This window comes from Salmo salar, chromosome ssa29, assembly GCF_905237065.1.
Source record: "Salmo salar chromosome ssa29, Ssal_v3.1, whole genome shotgun sequence".
NCBI lineage: Eukaryota > Metazoa > Chordata > Actinopteri > Salmoniformes > Salmonidae > Salmo > Salmo salar.
The window spans coordinates 42510302-42522763 of NC_059470.1; the positions used below are offsets into that span (position 1 = coordinate 42510302).

At 44.7% G+C, this 12462-nt stretch overlaps 1 protein-coding gene across 1 annotated transcript in view; it reads left to right on the forward strand.

The window, feature by feature from the left end:
* ptchd1 (patched domain containing 1) overlaps positions 1–12462 on the forward strand; it is a 64555-nt gene that overhangs the window by 22017 nt on the left and 30076 nt on the right. Inside the window, exons 5-7 of the mRNA XM_045710973.1 lie at positions 3887–4117; positions 5829–6061; positions 6140–6378. Of these exons, the coding sequence (XP_045566929.1) occupies positions 3887–4117; positions 5829–6061; positions 6140–6378 (703 nt within the window). The remainder of the gene's footprint in view (positions 1–3886; positions 4118–5828; positions 6062–6139; positions 6379–12462) is intronic.

Consider the following 12462-nt stretch of genomic DNA (forward strand, 5'->3'; position numbering starts at 1 on the left):
TCGCTTCAAGGCAAGTAACACTTTAACATGCATGAGAGCATCAGCTGTTCCAGACGACTGTGTGATAACGCTCTCCGCAGCTGATGTGAGTAAGAACTTTAAACAGGTCAACATTCACAAGTCCGCAGGGCCAGACGGCTTACCAGGACGTGTACTGTGAGCATGCGCTGACCAACTGGCAAGTGTCTTCACTGACATTTTCAACCTCTCCCTGTCTGTGTCTGTAATGAAACATGTTCAAGCAGACCAAAATAGTGCCTGTGCCCAAGAACACTAAGGTAACCTGCCTAAATGACTACTGACCCGTAGCACTCACATCTGTAGCCATGAAATGCTTTGAAAGGCTGGTCATGGCTCACATCAACACCATCATCCCAGAAACCCTAGACCCACTCCAATTTGCATACCGCCCCAACAGATCCACAGATGATGAAATCTGTATTGCCTCCACACTGCCCTTTCACACCTGGACAAAAGGAATACCTATGTGAGAATGCTATTCATTGACTACAGCTCAGCTCATCACAGTCCCCTCAAAGCTCATCACTAAGCTAAGGACCCTGGGACTAAACACCTCCCTCTGCATCTGGATCCTGGACTTCCTGACAGGCCGACCCCCAGGTGGTAAGAGTAGGTAACAACACATCTGCCACGCTGATCCTCAACACGGGGGCCCCTCAGGGGTGCGTGCTCAGTCGCCTCCTGTACTCCCTGTTCACTCATGACTGCATGGCCAGGCACAACTCCAACACCATCATTAATTTTGGCGATGACACAGCAGTGGTAGGTCTGATCACCGACAACGATGAGACGGCCTATAGGGAGGAGGTCAGAGACCTGACTGTGTGGTGCAATTATAACAACCACTCCCTCAAGGCAAAATAGGTGATTGTGGACTACAGGAAACGGAGGACCAAGCACGCCCCCATTCTCTTCGACGAGGCTGCAGTGGAGCAGGTTGAGAGCTAAAGTGCTTTGGCGTCCACATCACCAACAATCTAATATGGTCCAAGCACACCAAGACAGGCGTGAAGAGGGCACGACAAAACCTATTCCCCCTCAGGAGACTGAAAAGATTTGACATGGGTCCTCAGATGCTCAAAAGTTTTTACAGCTGCGCCATCGAGAGCATCCTGATGGGTTGCATCACTACCTGGTATGGCAACTGCTCGGCTTCCGACCGCAAGGCACTACAGAGGGTATTGCGTACGGCCCAGTACATCACCGGGGCCAAGCTTCCTGCCATCCAGTACCTCTATACCAGGCGGTGTCAGACGAATGCCATAAACATTGTTAGACTCCAGCCACCCCAGTCATAGACTGTTCTCTCTGCTACCGCAAGCGGTACCAGATCGCCAAGTCTAGGTCAAAGAGGCTTTTAAATAGCTTCTACCCCCAAGCCATACGACTCCTGAACAGCTAATCAAATGGCTACCCAGACTATTTGCATTGCCCCCCCCCTCTTCTACGCTGCTGCTACTCTGTTATTATCTATGCATAGTCACTTTAACTCTACCTACATGTACATATTACCTCGACACCGGTACCCCCTGTATATATCCCCGCTATTGTTATTTACTGCTGCTCTTTAATTATTTATTCTTATCTCTTACCTTTTTGTAGGTATGTTCATAAATCTCTATTGTTGGTTAAGGGCTTGTAAGTAAGCATTTCACTGTAAGGTCTACACCTGTTGTATTTGGCGCATGTGACAAATAACATTTGATTTGATTTATATCCAGTCAGTAACAACACATTGTTTACAAATTTGATCAATATTAGGTTTTAAAGCTCTGTTGTTGAGGGTGAGGTATGGTATGTAATGGGTAGTCTAGTGACCATACACAAGCGCTGGTAGATGCAGCATTCCAAGGTGTGTGATAACTCCGCCCACACACTGTGAATGGCATCGCTGTTTCCTAGTAACATGATCCCTATTGTCTTCTTGCAATGGAAACTAATCTGTGGATACTTCTCCCAATACAGTGTTTATACTGTATTATTGGACATATACAAACAGTATTATTATAGGAACATAATTATATACATACAGGTACATATGGCAGTAGGTAGATTATAGTATAGGTGCATACAGTGCATTCAGAAAGTATTCAGCCCCCTTCCCTTTTTTCAATTTTTTTTACAGCCATGTTATAAAATGTATTAAATACTTTTTTTTCCCTCATCAATCTACAAACAATACCCCATAATGACAGAGCGAAAACAGTTTTTCAGAAATGTTTGCATATATATATTTTTTTAATTAACAGAAATACCTTAAGTATTCTGACACTTTGCTATGAGACTCAAAATTGAGCTCAGGTGCATTCTGTTTCCATTGATCATCCTTGAGATGTTTCTACAACTTGATTGGAGTCCACCTGTGATAAATTCAATTGATTGGAAATGATTTGGAAAGACACACACCTGTCTATATAAGGTCTCACTTTTGACAGTGCATGTCAGAGAAAAAAAAACAAGCCATGAGGTCGAAGGAATTGTCCGTAGAGCTCAGAGACAGGATTGTGTCGAGGCACAGATCTGGGGAAGGGTACCAAAACATTTCTGCAGCATTGAAGGTCCCCAAGAACACAGTGGCCTCGATAATTCTTAAATCAAAGAAGTTTGGAACCCCCAAGACTCTCCCTAGATCTGGCTGCCCGGCCAAACTGAGCAATCGGGGGAGAAGGGCCTTGGTCAGGGAGGTGACCAAGAACCCAATGGTCACTCTGACAGAGCTCTAGTGTTCCTCCGTGGAGATGGGAGAACCTTCCAGAAGGACAACCTTCTCTGCAGCACTCCACCAATTAGGCCTTTATGGTAGAGTAGCCAGACGGTAGCCACTCCTCAGTAAAAGGCACATGACAGCCTGCTTGGAGATTGCCAAAAGGCACCTAAAAGACTCTGACCATGAGAAACAAGATTCTCTGGTCTGATGAAACCAAGATTGAACTGTTTGGCCTGAATGCCAAGTGTCAGGTCTGGAGGAAACCTGGCACCATCCGTACGGTGAAGTATGGTGGTGGCAGCATCATGCTGTGGGGATGTTTTTCAGCGGCAGGGACTGGGAGACAAGTCAGGAATGAGGGAAAGATGAATGGAGCAAAGTACAGAGATCCTCGATGAAAACCTGCTCCAGAATGCTCGGGACCTCAGAATGGGGCGACGGTTCACCTTCCAGCAGGACAACGACCCTAAGCACACAGCCAAGACAATGCAGGAGCGGCTTTGGGACAAGTCTCTGAATGTCCTTGAGTTTCCTAGCCAGAGCCCAGACTTGAACCTGATCGAACATCTCTGGAGAGATCTGAAAATAGCTGTGCTGCGACACTCCCCATTCAACCTGACAGAGCTTGAGAGGATCTGCAGAGAAGAATGGGAGAAATCCCCAAAATACAGGTGTGCTAAGCTTGTAGCGTCATACCAAATAAGACTTGAGGCTGTAATCGCTGCCAAAGGTGCTTCAACAAAGTACTGAGTAAAGGGTCTGAATACTTAAGTAAATGTGATATTTCAGTTTTAATAAAGGTGTACACATTTCTAAAAACCTGTTTTTGCTTTGTCATTATGGGGTATTGTGATGTCATTATGAGGTATTGTGATGCCATTATGGGGTATTGTGATGTCATTATGGGGTATTGTGTGTAGATTAATGATGGGAAAATAACGATTTAATACATTTTAGAGTTATGCTGTGACATAACAAAATGTGGAGAAAGTCAAGGGGTCTGAATATTCTCTGAATGCACTGTATATTATATGCATACAGGTACTTCCATGTTCCAAAATAACAGGCTTGTTTCCTGTGTAAAGGCAGTGACATCGCTACTGATTGAATGGATTGGTAAAGAGAAACACAGAAATAAAGAATTCTCTCTCTCTTCAGCTCCATCGTGCTGTCGTTCAGCTCCAGGTTCCAGTGTTGGGCTTCAACTACTCTTTCTCCCACCTCTGTCTTCTCGACGACAAGAATACCTGCATCATCGATGACATCATCCGAGCCCTGGAGGACAGCCAATCAGCGCGCTTCGCTAACCGTTCTTCCCTTCCTCTGCGCTACCCAATCACACGTCTGGCTGACGGGCGGATGGCCTACATTGGTCACCAGTTAGGAGGGGTGTGTACTGTATATTTTCATTGGTCACCAGTTAGGATGAGTGTGTACTGTGTATTTTCATTGGTCACCAGTTAGGATGGGTGTGTACTGTGTATTTTCATTGGTCACCTGTTAGGATGAGTGTGTACTGTGTATTTTCATTGGTCACCAGTTAGGATGGGTGTGTACTGTGTATTTTCATTGGTCACCTGTTAGGATGAGTGTGTATTGCTTCTGATTTGAGATTAGAGTTGTACAATTCTGGCAACTTTCCCCAAAGTTCCCAGGTTTTCCTCAAATCCAAGTTGGAAGATTTCTAGAATCAGAGGGGAATGAGCAGGAAATAAGTCTTCCAACCAGGATTTCTGGACAATTCGAGGGGTATCTTTACAAAGAAAGATACTCAGGGTTTTCTAAAGCTAACCAGCTTCAGTTAACTTCACATTCCATCCAAGTACTACACCGGTGGATATGGCTCGTCCTCCTGCCTCTAACTCTAGCAGGCTTGTAACTTTGCCTTCATGTCACACATGGCTATTCGAACGCTCTTCATGGACACTATGCTGAAACATCAATCCATGGCTGAGTCAGTGCCACATTTTAATTTGTGCTGAAATCAAAATGAAAGAAAATGATCTTGCAAATTCAGCAGGTTATTGAGTGAAATAGACTTTTAGAAGTGCTTTTATTTTAGTACTTGTTGTTATTGCCGTCTTAGGAGTGGGGAAAAAGGTGCTTGTGCATTGATAAGCACACCAATCACTCCTATCTGTGGAACAGCTTGTTGCGTTGTGGCCATAGACATATAATCCATAGAAGGGTTTTGGAACCTCTAAACCTGAGAATTTAACTGTTAAACTCATGGGTTCACTAGTAATATCTGCCAGTCCTGGCTTGAATGGGAACTGGTGTCTATGGTTACGGCTGTTAGTTTGCCTTTAACAAATGTGAAAATATAATTGCGAGAAAAACATTCAGTTTGGAAAGCAAATGTTGTCCTTACTTAATGTGTCATGTGATACATATTTTAATGACTTTTTTTACACACAAAAAAAAACATTTGATTAGTAAAATATTGAATCAGTAGTCTTCCTCAAATGAAGGCGATGATGACACAATCATTACTAGAGGGAGAGAATCTAATTTCATTGGTCCTCAACTCGTGGCTCAGACACTTACAGTAATTCAGGATAAATGGAGTTAGCCCTGAGTTAGCCCTGAGTTAGCCCTGAGTTAGCTCTGAGTTAGCCCTGAGTTAGCCCTGAATTAGCTCTGTGTTAGCTCTGAGTTAGCCCTGAATTAGCCCTGAGTTAGCCCTGAGTTAGCTCTGAGTTAACCCTGAATTAGCCCTGAATTAGCCCTGAGTTAGCTCTGTGTTAGCTCTGAGTTAGCCCTGAATTAGCCCTGAGTTAGCCCTGAATTAGCCCTGAGTTAGCTCTGAGTTAACCCTGAATTAGCCCTGAATTAGCCCTGAGTTAGCCCTGAGTTAGCCTGCACCCGAGCAGGATAGTTCTGAATGACTTGTTGCCATAGAAATGTACCTGGCTCTCTCCTCAGTTACCTCGCTAACTCCTCAAACCTGTTTCTTAGGATATCCCTTTTTGGGAAAGTTTATATGAATTTTGCAACCTATAAACGCAGCCTTTCTTCTGCGAACAACCCTTTACTGGCCCTTACTACCGCCCTCAGGTGACCTTTCCCTTCTTTAGACGCAGCCTTTCTTCTTTTCCAGGTGCAGGCGTGGGGGGCGGGGCCTGCAGTACAGGGTCCAGGGGGTGTGTCTGGTCGAGGCCAGGGAGTCCGGAGCGCTAGGGCTCTGCAGCTGACCTACTACCTGCAGGCTCGCGGCGCCCTGACGGACAGGGTGGCTAGCCAATGGGAGCAGGCGTTCTGTGGCGAGCTGGGCCAGTTTGGAGCGGGACACCCTGAACTGAGCTTATACCCCTTCACTTCATCCTCTCTAAGGTGTGTGTGTGCATATGTGTGTGTGTGTGTGTCTCTCTCTTCTCGCTACCCCTCTAACTCAGCCCTCTCTCCCCCCAGGACAGACTTCCAGGCGTCGTCAGTGCTGGCTCGGCGCCCCCTGCTGGCCAGTGTATGTGTGTGTTTGGTGTTAGCCGTGGGCTGTTGTTCAATGAGGGACTGTGTGAGAGCTAAACCCTGGCTAGGGCTTTTGGCTCTGCTGTCTATCGCTCTTTCTGGTCTCACTGCTGCTGGCATCCTTAACCTGACTGGAACCACTTACAACTCAACCTACCTGGGGGTACCATTCATACTGCTGGGTGAGTTATAACTACCTGTCTACCAGGGGGTACCATTCATACTGCTGGGTGAGTTATGATTACCTATCTACCTGGGGGTACCATTCATACTGCTGGGTGAGTTATGACTACCTGTCTACCTGGGGGTACCATTCATACTGCTGGGTGAGTTATGACTACCTATCTACCTGGGGGTACCATTCATACTGCTGGGTGAGTTATGACTACCTATCTACCTGGGGGTACCATTCATACTGCTGGGTGAGTTATAATTACCTGTCTACCTGGGGGTACCATTCATACTGCTGGGTGAGTTATAATTACCTGTCTACCAGGGGGTACCATTCATGCTGCTGGGTGAGTTATAATTACCTATCTACCTGGGGGTACCATTCATACTGCTGGGTGAGTTATGACTACCTATCTACCTGGGGGTACCATTCATACTGCTGGGTGAGTTATGACTACCTATCTACCTGGGGGTACCATTCATACTGCTGGGTGAGTTATAATTACCTATCTACCTGGGGGTACCATTCATACTGCTGGGTGAGTTATAATTACCTGTCTACCTGGGGGTACCATTCATACTGCTGGGTGAGTTATAATTACCTGTCTACCTGGGGGTACCATTCATGGTGCTGGGTGAGTTATAATTACCTATCTACCTGGGGGTACCATTCATAGTGCTCCACCACTCTAACTGTTCTTAAACGCTAGTAAAACTAAATGCATGCTTTTCAACCGATCGTTGCCCGCACCCGCCCGCCCGACTAGCATCACTACTCTGGACGGTTCTGACTTAGAATATGTGGACAACTACAAATACCTATGTGTCTGGCTAGACCGTAAACTCTCCTTCCAGACTCACAATAAGCATCTCCAATCCAAAATTAAATCTAGAATTGGCTTCCTATTTCGCAACAAAGCCTCCTTCACTCACGCTGCCAAACATACCCTCGTAAAACTGACTATCCTACCGATCCTTGACTTCGGCGATGTCATTTACAAAATAGCCTCCAACACTCTACTCAGCAAATTGGATGTAGTCTATCACAGTGCCATCTGTTTTGTCACCAAAGCCCCATATACTACCCACCACTGCGACCTGTATGCAAACCCACTGGCTCCAGGTCATCTAGAAGTCTTTGCTAGGTAAAGCCCCACCTTATCTCAGCTCACTGGTCACCATAGCATCACCCACCCATAGCACGCGCTCCAGCAGGTATATTTCACTGGTCATCCCCAAAGCCAGCTCCTCCTTTGGCCGCCTTTCCTTACAGTTCTCTGCTGCCAATGACTGGAACGAATTGTAAAAATCACTGAAGCTGGAGTCTTATATCTCCCTCACTAACTTTAAGCATCAGCTGTCAGAGCAGCTTACCGATCACTGTACCAGTACACAGCCCATCTGTAAATAGCCCATACAACTACCTCATCCCCATATTGTTATTTATTTTTGCTCTTTTGCACCCCAGTATCTCTACTTGCACATCATCATCTGCACATCTATCACTCCAATGTTAATGCTAAATTGTAATTATTTCGCCACTATGGCCTATTTATTGCCCTACCTCCCTAATCTTGCTACATTTGCACACACTGTACATAGACTTTTCTATTGTGTTATTGACTGTACGTTTGTTTATGTGTAACTCTGTGTTGTTGTTTTTGTCGCACTGCTTTGCTTCATCTTGGCCAGGTCGCAGTTGTAAATGAGAACTTGTTCTCAACTGGCCTACCTGGTTAAATAAAGGTGAAATAAAAACAACATATATATTTATAACTCACTTTATTTATATATATATATAGTGCTGGGTGAGTTATAACTACCTACCTACCTGGGGGTACTCTCTCTATCTATCTATCTATCTATCTATCTATCTATCTATCTATCTATCTATCTATCTATCTATCTATCTATCTATCTATCTATCTATCTATCTATCTATCTATCTATCTATCTATCTATCTATCTATCTATCTATCTATCTATCTATCTATCTATCTATCTATCTATCTATCTATCTATCTATCTATCTATCTATCTATCTATCTATCTATCTATCTATCTATCTATCTATCCTCAGGATAAGACCCAAATGCAGACAGCTAGAGTCACAGATCTGTATTGACCCAAACAGGGGGCAGGCAAAAGACATGTCAAAGGAAGGCAGAGGTCTGTAATCCAGGGCAGAGTCAATAAGGTATTGAACAGCAGGCAGGCTCGGGGTCAGGACAGTCAGAGGTTTGTAAACTGGTCAGAGTCAGGGAGATACAGAATGGCAGGCAGGCTCAGCGTCAGGGCAGGAAGAATAGTCAGAACCGGGGAAACTAGGAAACATAACTTGAGAAAGCAGGGAGATGGGAAAACAAGCTGGCAAGACCTGACAAGACGAACTGGCAACAGAGAACACACGTATAAATACACAGTGGATAATGAGGAAGATGGGCGACACCTGGAGGGGGTGGAGACAAGCACAAAGACAAACAGATCAGGGTGTAACACTCTCTCATCATCTCTCTCTCCTCATCTCTCTCTCTCCATCTCTCTCTCTATCTCTCTCTCCTCATCTCTCTCTATCTCTCTCTCTCCTCTCCTCATCTCTCTCTCTCTCCATCTCTCTCTCTCCTCATCTCTCTCTTCTCATCTCTCTCTCTCTCTCTCTCTCTCTCTCCTCATCTCTCTCTCTCTTCATCTCTCTCTCTGCATCTCTCTCTCTCTCTCTCTCTCTCTCCTCATCTCTCTCTTCTCATCTCTCTCTCTCTCTCTCCTCATCTCTCTATCTCTCTCTCTCTCCATCTCTCTCTCTCTCCTCATCTCTCCCTCTCTCTATCTCTCTCTCTCCTCATCTCTCTCTCTCTCCTCATCTCTCTCTCTCTCCTCATCTCTCTCTCTCTCCTCATCTCTCTCTCCTTATCTCTCTCTCTCTCCTAATCTCTCTCTCCTCATCTCTCTCTCTCTCCTCATCTCTCTCTCTCTCCTCATCTCTCTCTCTCCTCATCTCTCTCTCTCCTCATCTCTCTCTCTCTCTCTCTCCCTCTCCTCATCTCTCTCTCTCTCTCTCTCTCTCTCTCTCTCTCCTCATCTCTTTCTCCTCATCTCTCTCTCTCTCCTCATCTCTCTCTCCTCATTTCTCTCTCTCCTTATCTCTCTTTCTCTCTCCTCATCTCTATTTTTTTACGTTCTTTTCCCAGACCCCACTTAAGCTGTTGGTGTGTGTCATTACTCTCTCTCTTTCTCTTTCTCTCTCTCTCTCTATTTCTCTCTCTCTCTCTTTCTCTCTCTCCGTATGTCCTCTGTTATTTCAGTCCCAACAGCAGCGCTCCTCCCACACATGACACTAATTACAGTGAGCATGTGCTTGTATATGTGTGTTTGTGCGTGCGTGTGTGTGTGTCTCAAACATAGACTGTATTCCTGATAAATATAGAGACAGACAGAGGATGTTTAGTTTTTGTCTAACCCTATGAATACATTGTGACGATGGAAGCTTCCAGTCCCTTCCACCCCTGAGCACCTCCCTACAAACACTTACTGTACTGCTTTACAATACACAGCTCTTAGAGAGAGGGCGAGGTTCAGACTACAGTAAATCTAAGTACCCTGGCAGTCTACTTCCCCACTACTCTCCCTTTCGTCCACCTCTCTTCTCCCTTGCTCCCCTGTCTCTCTCTGATTTTTATCCAAAGTGACAGTAGTGTGTGCATACATTTTCATATGGGTGGCTCCAGTGGGAATCAAATCCACAATATTGTCTTTCCAAGCAGCTTGGGCTACCGACTGAGCCACACAGGATAATGTCTGCTAGGATGGTCAGAGACAGGATAATGTCTGATAGGATGGTCAGAGACAGGATAATGTCTGATAGGATATTCAGAGACAGGATAATGTCTGCTAGGATGGTCAGAGACAGGATAATGTCTGATAGGATGGTCAGAGACAGGATAATGTCTGATAGGAGGGTCAGAGACAGGATAATGTCTGCTAGGATGGTCAGAGACAGGATAATGTCTGATAGGATGGTCAGAGACAGGATAATGTCTGATAGGATGGTCAGAGACAGGATAATGTCTGCTAAGATGGTCAGATACAGGATAATGTCTGATAGGATGGTCAGAGACAGGATAATGTCTGCTAGGATGGTCAGAGACAGGATAATGTCTGCTAGGATAGAGACAGATAATGTTGATGGTCGAGACAGGATAATGTCTGATGAGGGTAGAGACAGGATAATGTCTGCTAGGAGGGTCAGAGACAGGATAATGTCTGCTAGGATGGTCAGAGACAGGATAATGTCTGCTAGGATGGTCAGAGACAGGATAATGTCTGCTAGGATGGTCAGAGACAGGATAATGTCTGATAGGATGGTCAGAGACAGGATAATGTCTGATAGGCCACCTAGATTTGTAGTAGTAAAAAACATTATCATAATCCTACACACACACACACACACACACACACACACACACACACACACACACACACACACACACACACACACACACACACACACACACACACACACACAGAGAGAGAGAAGAGATTATCTCAGAGCTTCACAGAAGGAGGGGGTCAGTGTCACTGATGAGTCACAGGTGCCATGGCAACCACAGAGGTGAAAGCCATCTGCCCCCCCCACACCTCCCCCAGCACACACACAGTAGCAGTGCGTGGGTAAAATCACTGGGGAAGCCAAGCCAGGATAAAAGCCATATGTGACCGACGGTGCTCGATTCGGTCTTATGTAGGAACATTTCAAATTGTGTTTTTTTTTTTACATTGGATAACAGTAGAGACTCCGCTACAAAATGGTATATCATACTCTACAGTTGAGGAACAATGGGAAAGTAATTCTGCTTTGAAAGTTGATGAACTTCTCACCCCACTTTTGAGAAAATGGCCCCTTGAATATTTGGGACACCTTCTGGAGAGCTCTTCTTTGTCTACACCCATTCAGCATTGTTCACACTCTCTTAAGAGCCCCTCATCTCTTTAAGGATTCACATGTGAGGCCATGTACTAAACAGAGTAAGGTAGTGTAGTAAACAACCAAAGATTTCAAGACTAAAAGTGGGGAAAGTAGTAGAAAAAATACACTCTATCTAGTCCTTGGCCTATATCCTAATCTGACTTGGTGCATGTAATTTTCTTCTTCACATACCGTCTCTGGTAAACACACACTATATCAAATGAAATCAATGTTTATTTGTCACATGCACAGGATACAGAAGGTGTAAACGGTACAGTACATTGGTTACTTGCATATTTGCATAGTAGCAATATCAGAAATAGTAAGTGTCCAGATAAATATTGTATAAATATTGTATTATTATTAGGTGACTCTTACCCGACGCACTTGTCTAAATTGATGGCTATAACCACGCCGCAGCCACATCTAGCTGTTGTCTAGACATCTACACATGTTCATCAAATGCAATAGATGGCCATAATCACCCCCAGACACACCTGGCTAACTTGATGGGTCATGTCGTCATCTGGTGAAGAATCTTTTGTTTAGACATGTAGCTAGCTAGCTAGCTAAACAATGAGCCTAAAGGTGCTTTCAAAACAACAGGGAACTTGAAAAAATATGAGGTCAAATCATGGCGTCAGTGATCTTCAGGTCGGAAAGTCTGGGCTCTTGAAAGAGGCCGAGTTCCCAAGTTGGAATTCCGAGTTGAATGACAGTTAAAACGATTTTTCCTAGTTGGAGTTCCAAGTTGTCTTCAACGCATCAACAACCCATATACTACTAGCAATACAAACTGATTGTAATAGCTAGTCACCATGCTTGAATCTGCAGGTAGCTAAAGCTAACCAACTAGGTTCAATGTTAGCTAGCTAGGCAACATTTGGCTATAATTCTGCACTTTGATTGGAAATATGCGGAGGGAATCGAAAAGAGAACACTGTTGTGTAAAACACCTGACTACGGATTACATCTTCAAATTAAGGGCAACCACGGCAACCATGGCATCCATTTTTACATTTACATTTTAGTCATTTAGCAGACGCTCTTATCCAGAGCGACTTACAGTAGTGAATGCAAACATTTCATACATTTTTTTCCCGTACTTTTTTTCGCATCCGTGACTCCGTGA